This window comes from Hakea prostrata, chromosome 11 (assembly GCF_041222555.1).
Source record: "Hakea prostrata isolate BN-2017 chromosome 11, UWA_Hpros_2, whole genome shotgun sequence".
NCBI lineage: Eukaryota > Viridiplantae > Streptophyta > Magnoliopsida > Proteales > Proteaceae > Hakea > Hakea prostrata.
The window spans coordinates 11342930-11366242 of record NC_142610.1 but is presented as its reverse complement, the minus strand read 5'-3'; the positions used below and the strand labels follow the sequence as shown (position 1 = coordinate 11366242).

Sequence of the window (23313 nt, the reverse complement as noted above, 5' to 3'; positions counted from 1 at the left end):
AACATTATCAACAAAACAAAGCGAAGTAGTTCAAATTTTTTTGTTTGTCATTTTCTTAAATGATTACTTTTTTGGTCAAAAAGTAAATTAAGAATTCTAAGAATAAATTAAAAGTGACTTATCCTAATTGTATTGTACAAATTCAAAGACATACGTAACAATAAAACCTTTTCTTTTGTTGAAAAAGTAAAGTAAGATTTATAAAACTTCTAATGTTTAAAAAATCTTCTTTGTAAATAATATTGCCTTATTTTAAAATGAAAAGTTATTCGGGTGGATTATTTTTCATTGTTTTGGTAGAATCTGCATAATTGACTTAATTATTGTTGTTGTTTTTATTATTATTTATTAAAAAGTTTGGTGAGACACCAAAATAATGAGTCGGGTTAGGTTAGAACTAGTTGCTTAAATAACTATTCTCTAAAATATGACCTTTCATTAACATCACTATGGAAAGTTCCACTTTCCACAAACAAAGAAAAAACTATTTTTCTGTGTTTTTTTATTTTTGAAAATAGGGATATGTTAACCACAAGATTTGTTTTCTTCTTCATCATCATCTTCTTTTTTTTTCTTTTTTTAGATGCATTTTGATTACATTCTATAACAAGACTTCATCTTTGGTTCTAAAAAGATTCAAATTATTGATCTCATATAAAACATGTTGATCTCTACTCTCTATGCCTTTTGAGTCAACCCTTCGAATTTAACCACGAGGTTTAGATAAGCTTATTAAGTGATTGAATACTTTTCATGGTCTCTCTCTAATTTGCCGAAGAGATGAGAAAACTTACTACCCTAAGAAGGTAAGTGCTTTTTTTTGGGGGTGTGTGTTTGGGGGGGGGGGGGGGGGGTTGAATAAGTGCTTTTCTTCTTGATTAGTATAAATGTGAAAATCATTGATTTGGCTAACTAAACTTGTTTGGATGGATGATTGACAAAGAGTGATGAACAAACTATTGACAAAGAGAGCCGAGCAAACTAAGTCATGGGAAGTGCTTTTCTTTTTTGGGTAAGAAAATGGGGGAAGTGGTTTTCTTTTCTTCTTATACTATCTTGAACTCCATACTTTCTTTTTGGAATCATATGTAATATAAGAAATAGAACAGGATCTTTTACGTGTATCACTCGAACTATATAGAGAAACAATGGAAGACTTCTGTAAGTTTTTTATTTAGAGGATTAATTAAGGTTCAAAATTTTGAGAGAGAGAGAGAATACCTACCCAATTGTTCAATAATCTTGTGATTCTTTTTCAGGATTCATACGTATGATCTTGGAATATTTTACCAAACCTAGTGTTTGCATGCTATTTCATCTTTTCCATATTTGAATCTTGAATTGTGGAATTTAAATTTTAAAGAAGGCTAACATCAATGAAAATGATAGAAAAATAACTTATAATGTTCTTAGGTTTGATAAAAAGAAAGAAGAGGCATATGCTTATATTTTCTTTATACAAAGAAATAAAATCCAGATGATTTTTTTTGGGCACTGTAAAGCCTTCTATAAAGTAAAAATTTCTATTTCCCACATTTGTGAGTAGGAACTACGTTTTTATGGTCATTTTACGGGATTTTGATCGTCTGCAGTGCATTGAGTTGAGTACCAATATATCAAGCTACAAAGGTCATCTTGATAAGCACAACGCTAATATGTTTTGTTATGGATGATCTTGACACGTTCTTTGACTTGCTTTGGGTGGTCTAGCTGGCTTTCGTCGTTACAAGTCATTTTACACAATTTTTTTTAGAGAGAGAGGGAATAAAAGAAAAAGAAGAAGAAGAAAACCATACCTAGTGCATAAGGTTTTCATATTTTAGTAGTTCAACGATAATTGAAAATGTGCAACTCACTGCTCTTTCAGCAACATTGTCAACAAGATATGAATCTATGACCAAGCATTGAACAACTCAGCACTTATGCAACATGTCAAACACATTCCAACGAAGTAACAAAGAAACATACAGTAATATGTCATAAAGTCACGAGATATTAAAAGGTAGACACAAAATAAAAATACAACACATTTCCTAATATATATATATATTTGATCCAAGGTTCATCCGGGCCAGCTTGTGCGCACCACGACTACATCCTCATGGGAGCTTTTATATAATTAATATAGATGGGGCTTCGCCCCTGGCCTCGAGAGGATTCGAACTCTAACCTCCTAATAGTTTGCATACCCACTACATCAAACTTCATCATTAAGGAGTTTGGATTTCTGGGGAAGGAAAATTGTAACTAACATGATCTTACCTTAGTTTTGTAGAGATAGAAAAACCATTTCAAACTAGAATCCATGACAACTTCAAAATTAAAATTGCATTAGACATCATAGTTGATTTCCATTAATTAGCACCAGCAAAGATTAATTGTATATTTACACTTAAATTAAGAACAAGAACTACTCTGAGGACAAAAAGACATTTTATATGTATTCCATTTAATAGTTAATATCATACAAGAAATAGAAATGATGGGTTTAAAATAAAATTTCAAAATTAATTGTGAAAGTGTGGTCACCATAAGAATTTGTTGTTTGATTGTCTTAATCAAAGAACCCAAAACGTATTAAAATCAGATACTTCAGCAGCATTTTGTCTCATCATCCACAAAATTAATACTAAACGACTAAATGATAAAAAGTATAATATATATTAATTAAGCAGTGGAGCCTATTTATAAGGGAAGCCCATGCAATTCACCTCTCAAGCCTCTCAGTTCTTAAACTCTCATCTTCTCCCTCTGCAACTCCTAAGACTGCAAGGCTTCAATCCATCACAATGGCAGAAACCCAGCAAGCTTCTCCCCTCATCACCATTCTACCGAGTCCAGGTCTGGGTCACCTCACCCCTCTCACTGAGTTAGCTAGGAAACTCGTTGATTACCACAACTTCTCAGTCACCTTCATTATCCCAACTGATGGTACTGTCTCAAAAGCTGAAAAATCTCTCTTAGATTCACTCCCTGAATCCATTACTTCCATTGTCCTTCCTCCGGTGAATTTCGATGATCTCCCCAAAGATGTTAAGGTCGAAACCCGTATTATACTCACCATGATTCGTTCTCATCCTTCATTAAGGGAAACATTGAAGGTCTTGACAGCTACTAATTCTGTTTCTGCCTTGGTTGTTGATCTCTTTGGTATTGAAGCCATGGAAGTTGCTAGGGAATTCAATATTTCTCCTTACATCTTCTACCCAACCACAGCTATGTGTTTGTCATTGTTTCTTCATTTTCCCAAGCTTGATGAGATGTACTCTTGTGAATATAGAGACATTCCTGAACCAATTCAATTGCCTGGTTGTGTTCCCCTTTATGGAGAAGAGCTATTGGACCCAGCACAAGATAGAACTAATGAGGCCTATGAGGGGCTTATAAAGAATTGCAAGCTCTATAGATCAGCTGAGGGTATCTTGCTAAACAGCTTTGTAGCTATGGAACCAAGTGCCATCAAGGCATTTAAGGATGGTATTGACCCAACAATACCTCCGATCTACCCAATTGGACCACTCATCAAGACTGGTTCAAGGGAGTCATCTGGTGAACCAGACTGTTTGAGGTGGTTGGATGATCAGCCAAGTGGATCAGTTCTATACGTCTCTTTTGGTACCGGTGGGGCCCTTTCGCCGGAGCAGTTTGATGAGTTGGCCTTAGGATTGGAACTAAGTGAGCAAAAATTTTTGTGGGTTGTCAAGAAGCCAACTCTAACAGCAGCAGATGCCAATTACTTCACATCCCAAAACATTGATGACCCTCTTGCATTTTTGCCTAAGGGATTCTTGGAGAGGACTAAAGGGCAAGGCTTGATGGTCCCGACGTGGGTCCCACAGATTCAAGTACTGAGCCATGGTTCGACCGGAGGATTCTTAACCCACTGTGGTTGGAACTCGACCCTAGAGAGTGTGGCAAATGGTGTGCCCTTGATTACATGGCCACTCTATGCTGAGCAAAAGATGAACGCAAAGATGTTAGGAGAGGAAGGTATGAAGGTTGCACTGCACCCCAAAGCAGGGGAAAATGGAGTAATTGGGCGAGTAGAGATTGCTACAGTGGTGAGATCCTTGATGGAGGGTGAAGAAGGGAAGAAGATCAGGAGTAGGATGAGATTGCTGAAAGAGGCAGCTTCAATGGTATTGAGTGAAGATGGATCTTCAAGAAAGGCATTATCAGAAGTTGCAAACAAATGGAAGGCCAAAGTGAATATGTGATGTTTCTGGATTGCATGATGCTCTAAATTTCTCTCTTTGTTTTCGGTCATTAATAACATATTCTACGTACAGACTCTGAACTTCATTCTACTATGTATTGTTATAAACTTCTAGCTTGTCTTTCAAGCTTTCATGAATCTTGATTTTGATTATTCCTTCTCATCCCTGATCTTTGCCCCCCACAAGTATGATTTGCTTGCAATCATTGTTTTCTATCAGATTAAATTCCATATTTAAGTAGAATTGTTCAGATCTCTATTACAGTTGAATTTATTAACTAAAAACTTCTTAGCCAAACAGAAGGAAACATTTTTGTCTCAACTCTGTATTAGAATTGAGAAGTTCCTCCTCTAGATAATAGTTCTTACACAAAAGCATTTATACAAGTCAATGTAATCAAATCTTTTGACCCGTTGATCTCCGTTCTGCACACACTTTCACTTCAGAATTCTGGGCTTCATAAAACTTGATCACAACACAGTCATTAACCAAATAGAGACAAGAGTCAGGAAGTTCATCAAGGGAAAGGAGCTAGAACTTTACACATCTCCCTCTCCCCTTGCCATTTACTGAATGGAAAACCTTGAATTACTTCCTTATCCTTGCCTTATGAGATGTAAGCACTCTCTTGGAGTGACCAAAACAAAAATACTTTTGTAAGCACAGGGGAAGCAGGGGCGGGGACAATGAAGGAAGCAATGACATGAAGAATCATAAAGGACTTGGACAAGGCAAAAGACTTGGGTATAAATATCAAAGAAATTTAATGCTTCAAAGATGAATTCCAATCCATGTTCATACACAACAGCATATGGCTATTGAATTTAATCCTACCAATGACTGACCTTTTTGAAAGTACAAAGAACATTATAATTTGTAATATCCAATTTCACCCTCTAGAAAACTGGCTGTTAGAACTAACCCCACCTCATTTTGATGATAGAGAGAAACTTTTCTGACATAAAAATATATTTGTAACAACTCCCACCAGTAATTGAATCTTTTCTTTTCGACAAAAAATAAAAAATTCTAAGTTGCCATAAAGAAGGATTCGGAATCTAAAGATGCACAGTCCATATCATTTTTTTTGGCATTTGAGGGGGATTCATTGGACAGTCCATACACAGGTTTGGTGATGATAATCAGACCAAAGAAAAAAAATTTGAAATTACCTCTTCAAATAATAACAAAAACAGCTGAATGAAGTTATAACTATAGTAATCGACTGCTATAATGCATCAAGAGATCACCTTGTTCACAATACAATACTTGTTAGGTTGTCAAATAGCTGATTTAATAATAGAGAGCTCTCTGTGCATGTGAACATCTTCTACCAATACCTGCTACATTAGTTCACTTCTTAATCACCAACGTTGTACAAACTTCTTTCACTGATTTTAATCAGATTATCATTCCCTTCCATTGCTTTAATATCACCATTTTGGATAACATGAATCCAACAGAAATTTTCACAAGAAAACTGGTAAATAACTACTCAACACTCTAATAAAAAAGGGTGACCTGGTGCTGATGGCTTCCACACAAGCAGAGCCTGTGCTGGGGAAGGGGGGGGGGGGTAGTTTTCCTATGCAGCCTAATTGCTGAGAGGCTGTTTCGATTACTCAACACTATAATCGACCACTAAATCTTCTGCAGAAACCAGGAACAAAACCAGCGCTCTTCCTCTTGCAGAAAGGCCAGATCTGGCATTATCAGTATCTTGGGGCTGAAAGGAAAATACAGTGCATGAGAGTTCTAACACTGCTGACTTCCATGAAGGAACAGAGAAACAAGGTTAAAGATCTAAATGATAAAAGCTCATAAGCTTTCAGGTCTTACCTCCACCAATTGTTGCTTCAGGCAGCCGTTCAATTGAGTACTTACGCTTAGTGATATACATGATAGGCACACCAGGTATCTGTTCATGCAATAGTTCTATTCATTTAGATATCTTTTGGGGGGTTGGTGGGAAATAACGATGTCATAGGTGAGTTTCATTCAGCAAAAATTAGAAGTTGAATTACTACAAAACTAATGTTGCCATACCTTTCGAATCCTTCGCTTCAAGTCTCGATCACATGTGGCAACAATGTAGCACTTATGCTGTGAAGCAAAATGAGATTTATAAGTCATTAAATTCCTCCTAAATTTTGGGAAGGAGAAACACAAACATACTTGTTATTATTGGGACAAGAAACACAAAAAGTTCTCCAAATGCTTGTTTGGTGAGAACAATGAAAAAAGGACCAAAAGACAGCTACATGAAGGAATCATCCCCCTTATCCACCCGAACCCCCCCCCCCCCCCCAAAAAAAAAAAATGGCTGGTTTTTTTTTTTGTGGGGGGGGGGGGGGGGGGTGGGAGGGTTTCTCCGATAGCTTCCATATGTAATGTATCCATTGCCAACTTGGAAAACAATCATCAAAATAAAGATTTAAGCACTAAATATTGTGTCAAACCATACCTGAGTAACTCTGTCAACAATGCAATCATCAGCATAAGTTCCTTTGTGAGTACAAGGCAGTCTGTCAAATCGAGGATCCTTGGCAATCCTATAAATAAAGTTAAAAGAATGCATCAGAAATTGGTCAGCTACTGGTAATATTTCAAACATCCTGACCTGAACCAAAATTTTCCAATCACACTAAGCCTGTCCAAATTGCATATGCATTCTCACAAACCTAAAATTCCAAAATCAGTTGACCCAAGAAAAAAATACTGATGGCAGGTCATTAATTCAACCCAGAAAATGCTTGAAAACAGAGGTCAGAATCCTTTTCAGTGCACCAATGGCAGTGGGCAAGAATGAATAGTCATGGAAGATCATACTCACCATGACGGCAAGTTGGTCAACATCAAGATTCCAACCCAGTGGCTAATACATTACAAGCAGATCAGAATAACCCTATTTTTCGGCAGGTCATCAAGACTAGATCTCAAGCTTCACTTTCTTTAGGTATATGGAGGCATTTTGAAAGGTCACAAAGAATATGGAAATGGTGAGCAAGCCACACTGAAGGGAGAGGAAGCAAGGGAGAAGTATGCAAAATAAAGAAGGAGGCGGATTATCAATGTCTAAATTGAATTTTCTTCTCTTTTTTTTTTTTTTTTTTTTTTTTTTTCAAAAAAAATTTTTTTAAAAAAAAATAAAAAAAAAAAAGGGGCGGGGGGGGGGAAAAAGGGGGGGTGTGGGGGGGGAATTTTTTTTGGGGGCTTCCCGCGCGCTTGCCCCCCGGCCGGCGTCATCCTATACCGGTGTTTGTATGAACCTTGCTTCTGACAAACAGTTCCATGCAACAAGAAACTGCAGGAAGGAGAAGGAGAGAGGAAAAGACAAAGAGAGCAAGGCAAATAGCCTACACATGAAGTTCTTTGTCACACAGAGGCAATATACTATGAGGGAAGATGTTGAGGGAGATGCACCCTGCTTCTACTCAGTTCTTTCTATCTATCGAGGATATTTGTAACATTTTGCGGGCCATTTTATGCAGTTTTAGACAACAAATTAGTTGCTGAATTTCCGGTAACTTGATAGGCTTTGGTATATAAATTATAGAGCAAATTGCATTGGCACCCCAAAATGGAGGCCTTAAAGGATTGACAACCCACTTTATGTTTAAAAAACATAGAGACCCCAAAATTGAATTTTCATTGGATATATTTGTTTAATTTATCAGTAAAAACAGTTAAATCACTGTTTATTATGGTGATATTTTTGGAATTGAAAGAAAATAATTGAACTGTTTTTAGTGGTAAATTAGACAAATATATCCATTGAAAATCCAATTTTGGGGTCTCTGTGTTTTTTAAACATAAAGTGGGGGTGTCAATGCTTTAAGGCCTCCATTTTAGGGTGTCAGTGCAATTTGCTCTAAATTATAAAACAAACAATGGAAAATCTAAAGTAGACATTGATTTGCTATAGATGCTACTGTTAACGAATACACACTCAAAACAGTAAAGAAGATGAAGCCTGAAAGCTAGGAGTGGTGAATGGCAGAGAGAGAAGACAATAGTTGTAGTAAGACATAAAGAGAATAACAAGTAGTAAACAGCATTTGTCAGTACGTCACCGCAGAAGATACCATTGCTCTTCCCCCAAACTCCCAAAGATAAACTTAAGAGTGAAAAGAGTTCTGGTATAGACCTTGGAAGTTGGAAAACTTGTTTTCAGTTTTTAAACAGATAAGGCAATCGTAGGAATGGGATTGCTTCTGTATCTAATGAAATGGAAGGTGCTTAGGGAATCTTCTTGTTGATATCAACATAACTAATAATAATAATAATAATAAAATCTCTCAAGGGTACAATCTTCTTGGAACATAAGCGCATGCACATATACATGCCCCGAAGGAGGTTTTCAATCAAACTGAACATACCTGAGAGCTACACGGTACTTCTGACCCAACTTCTCTAGTTCTGCCATGACACAACTGGTGATACATGGAGTACCTATAAATAAATATAAACAAATAAATAAAATGTAAAAGGTATAAATACATTAAGAAAAAGGGGCAACCAACTAAAGCAATTGGGTAGATGAGCAACTGAAGAAACGATGAATGCATAGAATGACTACAGGTAGTCTATGAAACCAATAAGTCATGACCTAGTACAGGTCAAATGTTTTTTTCTTTTTTTTGAGCGGAGGGTGGGGTGAGGGGTCACAGCAAGATATGTGATACAATCATCCCATGTAGCAAAAGGTGTCAACTGTATAAACACCACCATTATAAGTGTCAACTGCATAAACAGCACTAGAATCTCTGCCTCCTTAAACTGCACGAAAAAAAGAATACAGTGGACTGGAGCATTGAGGAAGTTGTTAATCCTTTCAATGCAGAAAAGAGGCGTCTTAACCGCCCCTGCCCCCCCCCCCCCCCCAAAAAAAAAAAAAATCAATAAACAAATAAACAAAAAAAAAGAATAAAATAATAATAATAAAAATAAAACACAACAAATATTTAAGTTCATGCACATGACACCATTATTTGAATGTAGACTCAAGTATGCAGACACTCACACTTTGCATATAAACAGTTCATCATGGCTTTCTCCAAATCCAACTGCATCAAGAACCAGAGAAGTACAAGTCAAGCAGAATGAAAAACAAAGAGGTTTCAAGAAATTCAGTCACATTAAGAAGAAAGTGAGGAGACGGAGGGAGGGAACAAATGTACGATTTAATGTATTTAATTCTTAGATAGATACCCCCAAATGTAGGAATATTATGTCATATATTGGAAGTGGATGCATTTCTAGGCACTTTCATCTTCAATATTTTTTCATGATTGAACCTTACCTTTTTTTCACCTATCCATCTAGCAGATGCTCAAGAGCATATCCCCATGGTGTATATTAGCGTTAAAGCAACAATTACTGAAGCAGCACAATCATGAATCTGTTGCATAACTTGCATCAAATACATGGCTAATGTTCTCTAAAATAGAGACAATTACCAAAGGATCAACTCTAGCTACAAAGAAAGCTTTTGAAGTACTTACCTTATTTTGAATGGAAAAATTGATGAAGTTGGTATCAACCAAAACCCGATAAGGTGGTCCCAGTGCAGTGTTGTGTTTGAAGAAAAGTGCCGAAGAAACATTTGGCCTAGCATTCCAATAAGTGTTAAAAACATTAACAAGAAAAGCATAAATTTGTAACAAGCTACTGTATTCCCAGCAAATCTGAATATAATGGCATACACATTTCTTGGGAGTTTCAGCTTTTCAAGATCCTTCTTATTGGGATTTAAAACTTCTTCTTTGTGTCTGAATCCAACCACAATAAGACCAGTTAGCAGAGGGAGCGGAAAAGAAAGAAAAAAAATCAGACAAGAAAAGATATTGAAGAACATTATCAAGGAAGAAGAATACATACTTCTGAAGTGTTTTTGAGCTTACAATCTTTTTCATGACTGCAAACTTAGGCGTTTTTCTTGCTCTTGCCATCCCTAAAGAACAACAATCAAGTTCAGTTTCTACTTTCTTCATTTTAGGTAAAGGGGCTGCAGTATAATAGCATGCTATTATATATAATAGTGGAATAAGCATCTATCAAAGTCATACTTCAAGGGTTCCATCTTCCCAAACAGAGAAGTAGCTATTCATCATTTGGAGGAGGCATCATGGATTAGATCCTAAACACACTCCAAGTTTGACCGGGCACTTGTGAATAAATAGTCCAACAAATCTAATTGGAATTAGGTGAAAAATGAGAACCTACAAATCAACAGAAGGCATAGGGATAGTGTGTCTGATCAGAGTAGATGGAGGTGAGACTTGTATATGTGATGTAGTATTTGGATATAAAAGAAGAAAAATGGCCCGTAGTTCAACCTGTATAGACCAGTTTTTCTAGTTCAAACTGAACAGCCAGTTCTCCTTGGACAAAAACCATGGGCCCAGTTTCAAGTCAAATCATTTTATTTATTATTATTATTATTATTATTATTATTATTATTATTATTATTATTATTATTATTATTATTATTATTATTATTATTATTATTATTTTAATCATTGTTGCTAAAGCTGGTTTATGCAAATTATCGGGAAAGGTTCTCTGAAAAAGCCTTAACCCAACTAAATGGGACCAGCTACATGGATCCTTTGGAGGCAATGTTGGGAAACTGAAATCCACACAAGGGGAAATGGAAGTAAGTATCCCCTACGCTTTTCACAAGTTAATGTGTAGTTCTGATTTTTAGGAGAGAAAAATAATAATCTATGGGAGAGGGAGTAGGAAACTCCTTAGGATCAGATGCATTTTTTCCCTGCTTAAAAAAATTCTAGTTTTATTCCTATACAGTTTTCTTCTCGAGTCCTTTCTATTTTTCAGTTTCGTAATCAGTTCAGGAAACTGCAAACACACAAATGGGAGAATATTTCCTTTTCAGAGTCCAGGTCTGTTCAGCACTCTATATAAGTGTTGTAAAAGCTTAACAACCTACAGATGTATTTTATTAATGAAGAAACATTGCAGCTTGCTTGTTTCAATACAATTCAAATGAGCTCTGAAGATTCCAGGGTATTCTGCTCCGGACACTGTCACACTAAGAGAACTGCCATGGATTTGGCAGTGGTGACCTGGTGGTTTGTAGATTGACTTATATCTCCCTCATATTTCCTTTTTTCCCCGTCAAACACAGGCCATAATTTCTATCCTTTCAAAACCCTGTAATTTGCATCTCCAGTGGAGTTTATGCATTTCAAGTTTATGTTATAGTTCCAATTCTGTTCAATATTGATTCTTGAGTGAGGGCAACCCTATTTAATCAGGAAAAGGCTATGCTGCTGCTGTACTGACTATTGCATAGACTCTGCTATCAAATTGCCTTACTATTGCCATTATTAGATTCTGGTCTCAAATCAGTCTTCCCAACCGAATGTCAGGTTTTCTCAATCTGATATTCAAAAATTCTGCTGACGTTCAGCCCATTGCCTAATCTATAACTTCACTCCACCACTGTTTTCAGTTTCAGAGCCCCAAATCCTTCCCCTCAATGAATCCAATTGTCAAGGTTTTGACAACCTATTAAAACCGGGAGTCTTTCGATTTTTCTCAAACAACCAGGTTTTAGTAGAGTCGAGAAACAAATAGCAAAAGAAAATGACATACTATTAGCAATATACTTCTGCTTACATACTACAACAAGAATCACAGGTATTAAGCAAGGTAGAATTAACGTAGCAGGATATAATTTTTCTCAGATATTTATATTTATCTCCCAATCAATTCCACTGGATTAGAAAATTCTCTTCAGACTTGGTAAAAGCAAAATAGAACACTGTTACAACTTATGTGAGCAATCGAGATACCTGTAGTTTTAAACCTGAAACAGTAAACTGCAACCTTCACTAAAGGTTAACGACAGCTTCTTCGACCTTCACTGAAGGGAACGGCAACCTCAGCCCCAGTTTTGGAAGTCTTGGAAGTTGGAATTGAGAGAAGAAGAAGAAGAAGAAGAAGAAGAAGAAGAAAACTACAGAGAGGAGAAGAAAGGAAAGCCTTTTGAAGTCGGCGATGAGCACTAGGGGTTTGCAGGTGAGAACCGAGATTGTAACGGTGAACGCCGCTAAAAAGGGCAAAATAGAAAATAAACAAAAATAAGGGTAAAACCGTAATTAAAAAAAACACAAGACCTCTAGTTTAGGGTGAACACCTATCAGACGCTCGTGCTTGTTCTCTGCTCTCATTGTGGAAATTGTTTTCAGGAAGAGGAGTTCAATTGATTAAAACAAAAATATATATCAACCTAAAGAATCTCTAAAACGATTAGAACCCATCTAGAGAATTTCTTGGAAAGAAGGAAAAATGAAGAATTTTAAGTAGAAAAAACGATTTAATTCACTCACCTTAACAGCAATCCGAGACAAAAAAGATGGAGAAGAGATCAACTTGTGTACCGAACTGATTTGAATAAGCCGGTTACCAGAGATGGAGATGACAAAGAACGGCAGCTGGGTTGAAGCTCCACTCATGAAGAAGAGGAGAAAATAGGGTTCGATTTTGGTTCTTGGTTCTAATTTTGTCCCCATTTGACGAAAATGCCCTTAATATAGGGCGCTTTTTACTAAAATCCTGATCACTATCAACGGCTCAATACCACAATTCTGAACTGCATCAGAAATTTTCTTCAAAGCGTTAGGGTAGTTAAGGTTCATTTTAATTAATATCCTGATTTTCGTGAATTGCAACTGATATTGCTAGCTCTGATTTTGCAGAAACGAAAGCAAATTAGTTGTCTGGCCATGGCAGCTGAGGAGCCCAAAGACTTATTAAAGGGTGTGGACTGGAAAACTGTGGGTGGTGGTTCAGTTGATGGATCAAGTGGTGGACAAGTTGTGAAGAAACGGCTCCCCAAAAAAATAAGGCAAGTCCCAGAGTATTATTTCCTTCCCCGAAGATCCTTACCTTCTGCCATTGCCCTCTATGGAGCAATCTGTGCCGCTGGTGTTGGTGCTGGGATGTTGGTGGAAATGTGGATAAACAAGAAAATCGAAGGTATGCCTTTTTTCCTCCCATATGGGTGAAAATAAAATCTCACAATCTGGTGTTTTGATTTTTTGGGGCTTTTTTATTCTTCCAAGTTCTAAACTCAATTTTTTGATCCACAATTTATTTGGTCTTGCGGATGGTGTACATCCAGATAAATACAGTACCATTAACTTTTGGGAGATTCTTGGATTCTTTGGACCAGTATGGGATTGTATTGGGAAAAGAATACGGCCATTTCAGCTGTGGTCAGCACATTTCAGGACGTGCCGATCATCCCTACTTTAGTTTTAAACTGTGTTGATCTGCATTATTTGTAGAGAAGGGAACAAATTTACATGACATGAAACCCAAAAGAAAAAAAAGGTGCCCCTCAAAATCAAGCCAGAGAGTGGATCAACAAAATAAGAAGAAGATTGAATATCTGAGGAGATTTAATATTTAGGTCCAATAGCTTCACAGTTTTGATTAATTCCTAGACGAAGATATAAGAAGACTGAATATCCGAATCCTTGGTCTTGAATTCTACTGCTTCCCATTTCCTCAATTTATCTCCTGCCTGTGTATCAGTGTATCAACATACCCTGAATCACTGAGAGGATGGGCTAGTGATGCCAAAAGAAATTTCATGGTGAATCCCATGCATTCTTCTGAAATGATGCCTGAAGACACAACATACAAACTACAAGCACATACTGATGTTCATGGTTCACCTAAGGGCTGTGTCCATGGTGCAATGACAACTTGTGCACCGACTCATGAACTGGCCTTTATGTATTTGCACCATCTTGCAGTATAATTTTACTCTGCTCGTGCTTGTGAATTTTCCATTATCAGAAGGTGTTTTAGTAGATTGAAGAAGAAGAAAGAAGATGAATACTCTTGGTTTTTGCACCTTTGAGCAAGAAGTTTAGCTTTGAAGGAGCAGCATAATATGAGAGGAAAATAGATGAATCAAGGGCTGGAACATTAGTTCAAGCCATCACAGAAACGAGAATATCCTTCAATATTAATCAGATTTAGGCAAATATTTGTTGGATAGAAATTATGTTCCAATAATTTTGGTGTCTGTGAATGCTATTCATAACTGCTCTGATTTGAAAATATCTTTTTGAATTCCTAAATATGTAAACTATGTTATTGCTTCTTTTCTTTTTTTTTTTCTGTTGGGGGGGGGCTTCACCATATCAGGATTGAAACTTTTAGAATTGAGAAACACCTTAGCATTAAAGTTTGAAAATTTGATAAACCACCAAAATCTGTTTCTGTCCTTGAACAGGGGGTTGACTTTTTACCATTTTGGAATTTATATTTTATTTAAATATTTCTACCAGATTCAAATATGGGTATTTGATCATTTATCATAAAAATGTTTTTGTATCATTTTGATAATGATATTTCAAGTGCATATGGGGATAAGTAGCACTTGTATAATACTTGTGTTCCCAACCAAGTTTCTTGAGGTTTCATCTCATAAGTATCATATCAAATCCCATCAATCGAATCACTTTTTCAAGAAATACGAGACATCTAAGTTGTATATGTTCCCTTTGATCGATTTCTTTATCTCACTATGAATCAAATGTTTGAGACAATGAGGACAAAATTTTGGGGGTATAAGTGACACTAATATAGGTGTCCTGGTCAAAACTTGTGAAATTTGGTCTAAACTAATTGAGTCATAACTTGAGAATTCTTAAACTTCTCCACAATTTATGGATTGAGCCCTTATTTTCTTTTAATGGAAGTTGCTATCTCTTGTACGGTACCAACTTTTAATTTATTTTAGCCAACTTATTTTTATCTCTAATTAGACATCCTCTTCCCCTCCCCCCCCCCTCCTATGGTTCATATATTTCCTTATTTCCTCTTTGTTCTTTATTATTATTGTAATTTCAAAATCTCAACATTAAATCTGATCCATATTAGTCCTCGAGTATTTTTTCCTCTTTCTAGCCGATTTTTTCTCTTTTTTTGCCTGTTCACAGATATTTCATTCCATCTTGCATCAAGAACATTATATCATAGAGAAAGTTATTATGTTCAAGAATGTAGAGTCTTGGTACATGCACTCTCCTCAGGTTCAGAACTAGAGAAAGTATAACTAATGGAGATTTTGAGTTATGCTACTGATCTGATGAGGTGGTCACTTGATGACAAACCTTAGGAGAAAAAGGATCAATTGCTTCTAATATATAACAGCAGGACAGCAAGAGATGACATGAACAAGGGATGAAATTCCATGTAACGTAGCTGTTTCCTGAGATATTAGTGTATTTACTATTACCTGCTGATGATTTCATGTTTTTAATCTTTGGAGTATTAGTCAGTCATAAAATCCAACTGTTTGCCTGCTTTACTGTGCCAAGAACCATACTAGCACCTTTTTGTGCAACGTTTTTGGTTTTGGAGCATTCCTTAAATAGTTCTACTAGGCTTACATTTGTGGAACAGGAACAGTGTGCCTATAGTAAATGATCCAAGAAGGTCCTTCTTCTCTAGTAAATCGGACAACAATAGTAATTTTGTTTAAAGCATTCTATTTTCTCTTGGATAAATTGGACACTCTAACCGTAGCAAGGAATTAACTTTTAAACATCAATTGGTTGTGTACAATGGTGACTTCTCCCCTCTTTGCATTTTCTGTTTGCAATCTTTGACCTGTGATTTCACCTATTTCACTGGCATTGCAGAAGATGGAGGGGTTATTTGGGAGCTGGATAAGAAGTAGCATATAAATGGATAGAAGGTTGCTGGCCAAGTGTTCTTGTGAGTTTTGAAGCTTTGGAAGTACAGTTTATACATGCTGCTAAGATAATTGAAGATCCAAACAAGACTCTTTTGGTGTTAGATTCATTTATTATTGATATCTAGCTGAAAATATTTTAAGCTGTGAGGGAATACATCTGTAATAATGAGGTTCCAACATAAAAAGGCTTTCTTTTTGTTTCCAACTCAATGATGATATAATTCACTATATTGAGCAGGGTCAGAAGTAGGAGTTGGAATTTGCATTTCTTAGACGTCTTTGGCTGCAAACAAATAGTAAAACATTCTTTCTCAAGAGCTTCCTGTTAATTGAGCTTTTGAAGTCACCCTTGATGAATAGTCGTGCTGTATCTAGGTACCAGTGGCAATTGCAGGAGAAGAAGAACAGTCAGTGGTCAGCAAACTCAGAACTCCTATTCTTTCTAGGAATACTGTTCCTCGTTGAGTACAGAGTTCTGTTAAACTGGAGTTCTTTTTTTAATTTATTTTTGTATTTTGATTATTTTATGTGTTCTAGTTCCGTCTGGTTTAGGAATCTGCGAGTCAAGTTTTGTCATGGATTGATTGCCTTTCATTATCTCAGATCCTGATTGATTTAGGGACTCCAAACACAGTTGGAGGTTTTTTGAGTATTATTGAGTCTTGGTTAATCAAGGGGATAGTTTGATTACTAGTTGGTTTTAGCTATTTCAAGTTATATTGAAAGTATATATATTTATAAAACCATTCTGCAAGGCACACAAATTTGATGAATTAGAATATTGTCTTTTCCCTCTGGTTTTGTGAGATTCAGAGATTTTGTTTGCTCTGAGATCTAGTGAAGCCTTGATGGCAGTTCCAAGCATGAATTTGGTGAGATTTTAACTCAGAGGATCAGGTATGTTTCTTGATTGATATCTTCTCATTTCCATTAACATGTCAGATCTGAAAGACTGAAACTTCTCTCCTGTGTAAGACATATTTCTGTTTTGAAAATCCTATCTTGCTATCAAATTCTATATTTCTCTTTTCAAGTGTAATTGTGTAATTTCTCATAACTCTTATCTTGTATTGATCTATGAGGCCTGATTTCAGATCTCTATTCCGTTACTAGTCCAAAGCCCAGTTCATATCAAAATTTGAACCTTCAAATGGATATCTGACATCCCGTGGCAACTAGGATTTTAATTTAAAGTCTGAATTTGTAAGGTTTTGAATTCTTGGTATTGCTGATTCTAGGTCTGTGTTCATAATTAGATTGTGCTGTTGAATCCCTTGACCCGTACCATTACCCTGCTTTCTTGAATCTGTAGTCTTAGTACTATATTTCGGTTACAGGGATCACAGCATCATTCTGTTGTTATATATCTCAATAATATGAACTCTATAATTCTGTTTTGAACCTTCTGAGACCTGCACTTGATTATGGTTTTCGCTTTTCGTTCATCAAGTAGTTTTTTTTTTTTTTTTTTGGCTACTTGGAATCCAACCATCAGATTGGTCTCAAATTATGGAATATTATTCTTCTATCAAAAAGTTGAAACACTCAACCAAAATATGGGTAGATTTTGTTACAAAAAGGCTCCAGGCTAAGGGAGCCATAAAAGCCTGAAAAGCCATTAGAACCTGTAAGCTAACCTCAGCTCACAAAAAAAAAATCCATTAATACATGGGAAGACATGGAATAGAAATGTTTTTTACTCAAAATCTGGGGAGTGGGGATATGATGGTGGACAAACTTGAAACTACACAAGTTCTAAATTTTGGGAATTCTGGGATAAACAATCAGTTCAATAGCTAAATGCCATTATAAAAAGACAGATGTCAGTTACTGATTACAAATGAAGTTGATTAATAGACTTTGAAATATTGGAATCCTACATGGACGTGGTAAGAAATAGTGAGAACTGTATAGAAGAGGGAATACCAGTTAGACTGTGTTGGCTTCATTTTGTGGCTCAGCTGTGCCCTACTGCTTATACAAGTTAATGGAATTTCAGGCCTTAATGGTACATCATACATTGTTATATCAGTGTCCATGACAAGATTAAACATTCCCAGCTGCTGATATTTTTGGGTGTAAGAAGCTATTAAACATTCAGCTGGAAGTTTCTGAAGGTCATACCAGTTAGACTCTGTTGGTCGCATTTGTGGCTCAGCTGTGCCCCATTGCTTATACAGGTTAATAGCTTTTCACGACTTTATGGCTCCTTTATGATACGATAGCAACGAAATCTTGAATTTGAACCTTAAATCATCCGCACCTCCCCCTTTCCTTTGTATTCTATGGTCGAAAAGCGTCTGAAAGCATATAGTATTCCCCGTCAAGATCGCAGATCTAGACTCGTGTTCTTGTGACCATTGATGAAAGTGCCCAATGCGTGCGAGTACTTGTTTTTGGGCAAAATTTTCTGGAAGATACATATAGTTGATTTTACTATATTCTATATCAAACAAAGGGTTTACTTGATCTTCTTATTTCATCAAATCCGCCATTGCCAGACTCTCTTTGTGCGACAGAGCCAATAAAATGAAGTTAGAAATATGAAGAACCATGTTCATAATGCAGCACAATCAATATTGCATTTAAGGAGTACAAAATTTCCATAACATCCTCTATAAGTAATACTTGTAAGAGACTTTAATTTCAAATGCCACGTATCAAATAACAAGAAGAGAGGATCACAAGGCATGCGAATGTGGAAATTAGGAGGGATTGGTCCACACGGCATCTAAAAGCAACGCAGGTGAAAAGGAAAACCCCTTTTGACTCTCAAAAGGTCTTATAATTCTACCCAAAAAAAAAAGTCTTATAATAGAAACTTGCAGCCTCAGAACGAGCAATTTGAAGATAGAATTTGAAAGGAAAACATTAAAAACAAATGGGAGATTTATACATGTTTGGTTGTGTGAATCCTTGGATTCATGAAATCTAGAAATTTGCCTTTCTACATTAAAAACGTGAATATGTAGATTTATGGGTATGAGGTGAAATCTAGAGATTTCACCCCTATTATAAAAAAGTTAAACATTTAAACATGATTCCATAAATATTTTTTTGGGATGAATCTACACATTTCATTCCAAAGATTCAGGCTACCCTAACAGTTAATTTTATGATTCATGATTCCATAGATTTGAAATTTATAAATTTGAAATCTCTAGATTTTTAAATCTTCAGAGACTTAAGTAACCAAATAGACCTTAAATTCATGTAACCAAATAGGCCCATAAAAAATGTTGAAAATTTTTGTTCGTTTGATATTTCTTTGCCAATCGTCCATATCCATCATTTTCGATATTTACTGAAAATATCCCCAAAAGCCACATTTGCCTCCTTTAAAGCTAACTCATTATAATATGTGACAATAAATTTGCATAAAAAACAAGCCAAAAAACTAATAATTAAATCGACTGGACTAAGTAGAAATTGTAATTTGCATTACATTCTATGGAAAAACATTCTTTGCTGTGCACAGCAGTGCACTTTTGATACCAAATGATTGGCTGAGAAAACAAAGCAAATACAAAACTATTGAAGATTTTAAAATTATAAATTTAAGATTTTAATTTTAACCAACCATTTGATACAAAAATGCACTGCTGTTTAGAGAACTGTTCACAACAGATGATTTTTCTCCATTTTATAGCATAACTATATTCATTCTCCCAATTAACTTTTATTTTCCGGTGACTAGAGACGTTGCAATCTTTCCCCCTTTTCTTTTTTTGGCCATACAAGGGGTGTATATGTAATTTGGCATAAATGGTAATGTAGAATATGTAATCATGTAGAACTTTTCTACTCTAGCTAAGCATGAGAGCAAGCCACGCAAACAGAAAATCAATCTCACCCCTGAACCATCGGATGTGCCACAAGGACTATGATGGATACCGTGTCAGTCCCACAGCGATAACCATGGAATGTCAGTAAACGACAACAATGAAATGTTTGCCAATATAGGGTTAGTGGAATGGTTGAGAATCTCCTTTCTTAGTGGAAAGGTTGTGGGTTCAACCTTTACCGGCAGCATATGTAATATCCTTATATATATAAAGCGTCTCTCTGTTAAAAAAAATTAAAAATTAAAGCGGAAATAATCTTTGAGAGGTGACGCTCATGAATCGCAAATCATACCCCGACATAACACTTACGACTCGAGTTCTAGAAAAAGATGACATTAAATTTACTTTTATCTTGTTTTTATTGTTACCCAACGGATAGTGTCCACGTTCATCCTCCCCACCTACCAAGGAATTACTCATCTTCTCCGGATTAGACGCCAGGGGCGGAGCCAGGATTGAACATTGGAGGGGGGCGAATATATGTAGGCCAATGCGTGATCGATTGTGAGTCCCATTTAAGAATATGTTATTATGTTCTGATTTGGGGTCCACAGTAAAAATTTAGGTAAATTAATAAGAGGACTAAAATATAGATAACACAATTATAAGTAAATTATAAATATAAGTAAGGATTAAAATTGTGGGAGAAAAACTTTAAAAAATCATAAAAGAAAAAAGTGAAAAAGAAATTGTGAGAGAAATTATAAGAAAAAAAGATAGATTTGAAGTCTATTAATTAAATATGGAATAAACACTCAAGTTATCATAAATTAATTAAAAAAATTAATTATCATGATTAGATATAATAATATTGCCAATGGAGGAGTAGTAGGATGGTTAAGAACTTGACTTCTCAGTGGAGAGGTCATGGGTTCAACTCCTACCAGGCGGCATATGTGGTATCCCTATCCCTATATATAAAAAGCGCCTTTGTACCAAAAATAAAATAAAATAAAATATTAATGACTGAAATTTAAACATAAAACTAATAAAACTTAAAATTTAATTGCTATTAGTCGGAATTCAAATATATATAAATGATTAGAATTAGATATGATAAAATTGATGGCTGAAATTCTAAATGAGATTTAAATTCTCATTAATAAGAAATGAAATTTTAGGAGAAAGTTTAAGAATTAAAAAAAAAAAAATCAATGTTTATGATTAGATCTGAAAAAATCAATGGCTGAATTCTAACAAGATTTAAATTGATATTAGTAGAATCAAAATTTTAGGGGAAAGAAAGAACAACGAAATAAAAAAAAATAATTATGCTTTATGAAAGGAATACTAGAGAAATCGTGAGTGTTAGAGAGAGATGAATAATTTGAGAAATAGTGAGTGAATACTTGATAACCGTGGAGAAGATTTAGAAAAATTCCAAAATCTATTAACTATTCCAATATTTTGTGAGGCGTATGAGAAAAAAAAGAAAAAAAAAGAGAAAAAATAAGAATAAAAGATGACATTCATAAGAGAATAAATAGAAATGAAGATATGAGAGAATATATAGGAAAAAATTCATGGATTGTGAATTAATTTTTAATTAGAATTTAACATTTTATTCCTTAAAACTAGGAATTTAATAATAACTATTAGATAATGATTAAGAATGACATTTGTACCCATCATCTTTATCTTAAAATTTTATTTAGGTAAATATCACTTACCACCCCTCTTAGCTGAATAAATAGCATTTACACCTCTTATTCCTTGAATAATATAACTTATTGCCCCTTTTACCTATCAAATATATCAAACACCTGCCAATGGAGGAGGAGTAGGATGGTTAGGAATCAGACTTCTCAGTGGAGAGGTCATGGGTTCAATTTCTACCGGCGACATATGTAATATCCCTATCCCTATATGTAAAAAACACCTTTGTACCAATATATATATATATATATATATCAAACACCTCCCCTGTTAATTTTTACTGTTAAATATTTTTCTAAAACCTCAAAATACCCTTGGTTGAAAATATTTTTTAATTTAAACCCTAAATTACGTTAATCACCCTAGTGGCTAAAATACTAATTATCTTCAATTAAAATAATTATTAAAAATCAAAATACCATACTTAGAACCCAAATTATCTTTATTATTAAAACCCCAACATACCCCTTTTTTTCCTTTTTTATTTTATTTTATTTTATTTTATCAAACAACTAAGAAAACACAAACTGCTTGATTTCAATATTGAATTATCAAAATGGTATGTTGGGCTTTTAATAATTAAAGATAATTTGAATTTTAACTATGGTGTTTTGATTTTTAATAATTATTTTAATTAAGGATAATTTAGTATTTTAACTGCTAAGGTGATTACGATAATTTAGGATTAAATTAAAAAAATATTTGTAGCCAATGGTAGTTTGAGATTTTAGAAAAATATTTAATGGTAAAAGTTAAATTTAACCGAAAAAGTTAACAGAGGAGAGTTGTTTGATATATTTGCTAAGTAAGAGGGGGGAGGTAAGTGATATTATCCAAGTAAGAGGGGGTGTAAGTGCTATTTGTCCAGCTAAGAGGGGAGGCAAGTGATATTTACCTATTTTATTTTCAAATAGTAATATTTCATGAAAACATATAAGGATATTTGAAATTTAAAAAAATCCAGGGGCATGGCCCACGGCCCCAACGTGGCTCGGCCACTGTTAGACCCCACAAGAACTTGGGATTCACATCGTCTGTAATTTCTTTCCCTGCAATTCCTTGTAATTCTCTCATAGGATTGTGCCATGTGGCATTTAAGTAATCCAAAGGTTATCCAACAAACTAGAGTTTAAATAAAATTCAAATTTATTGGTGAGTTTAAATAAAATACAAATTTGATTTAAATTGGATAACCATTAGATTACTTAAATCCCACATGGCACAATCCCATGAAAGAATTATAGGAAATTGCAGAGAAAGAAATTACAAACGATTTGAATCCAAGATCCTGGGGGAAGATCTTCATGATTTCTGAATTATCAGAATCAATACCACCCATCTAAGAGTTAAAATAGCAGGGTTCCATGATTCCATCATGGTTAGACTTTAAAGAAACCCTCATCTGAGAGTTTTCAAAAGTGATAGCCATAGGCCATAGGGATTAGGGAGGTGAGTGATATGCAGCTTCATCTTCATTTGTGCTTGGACCCACAGCGTTGAAGCCACCAGAGCCTATTGGATAACTTCTTTTGGGACCTACTAACCCCCCTTATAGTTCACATTCATTGCCTATCAAATGATGAAAGCAAATAGGATAACTCTTTAATTCGGAACATTTTCTTAGGTTTATACATATGGATATGGAATGAGGATGATTGGAACGTTTTCTAACTCAAACTCGTGTTCATTTTCTAACATACCCAAAATTATGTCTACATCATGGCCATTAATTTGAAGTTAAGGACTATTTTTACAATTCGAATTTTCAGTTGAATACGACGAATTAATCATGTAATAATCAAAATATTCTCAAGATGTCTAAATAAATGTAATTTGACTATAATATCTT

At 35.1% G+C, this 23313-nt stretch overlaps 2 protein-coding genes and 1 pseudogene across 5 annotated transcripts; 2 read left to right on the top strand and 1 right to left on the bottom strand.

Annotated features, from left to right (window-relative positions):
* Positions 1–2721: 2721 nt before the first annotated feature.
* On the top strand, positions 2722–4217 carry LOC149000091 (hydroquinone glucosyltransferase pseudogene; annotated as a pseudogene).
* Positions 4218–5418: 1201 nt separating this feature from the next.
* Positions 5419–12664, bottom strand: LOC149000090 (PIN domain-like family protein). Of its 2 annotated transcripts, XM_089139604.1 has the most exons (11): positions 12575–12663; positions 12038–12294; positions 10098–10170; positions 9923–9988; positions 9722–9827; positions 9241–9283; positions 8597–8669; positions 6682–6769; positions 6264–6320; positions 6057–6135; positions 5419–5943 (listed from the first exon to the last, which is right to left on the bottom strand). In XM_089139604.1, exons 3-11 carry the CDS (start codon positions 10166–10168, stop codon positions 5930–5932), a joined length of 597 nt encoding a protein of 198 aa, XP_088995730.1. In that variant the 5' UTR covers positions 10169–10170; positions 12038–12294; positions 12575–12663; the 3' UTR covers positions 5419–5929. The 2 variants fall into 2 exon arrangements, with proteins under 2 accessions (XP_088995730.1, XP_088995731.1); XM_089139605.1 differs by lacking the exon at positions 12038–12294 and having other exon boundaries at positions 12575–12664.
* On the top strand, positions 12630–17311 carry LOC149000089 (krueppel-like factor). Of its 3 annotated transcripts, XM_089139608.1 has the most exons (4): positions 12749–12868; positions 12944–13223; positions 15908–15983; positions 16202–17311. In XM_089139608.1, exons 2-3 carry the CDS (start codon positions 12971–12973, stop codon positions 15943–15945), a joined length of 291 nt encoding a protein of 96 aa, XP_088995734.1. In that variant the 5' UTR covers positions 12749–12868; positions 12944–12970; the 3' UTR covers positions 15946–15983; positions 16202–17311. The 3 variants fall into 3 exon arrangements, with proteins under 3 accessions (XP_088995733.1, XP_088995734.1, XP_088995732.1); XM_089139607.1 differs by lacking the exon at positions 12749–12868 and adding an exon at positions 12630–12720 and having other exon boundaries at positions 15908–17309; XM_089139606.1 differs by having other exon boundaries at positions 12750–12868; positions 15908–17308.
* The last annotated feature ends 6002 nt before the right edge of the window (positions 17312–23313 follow it).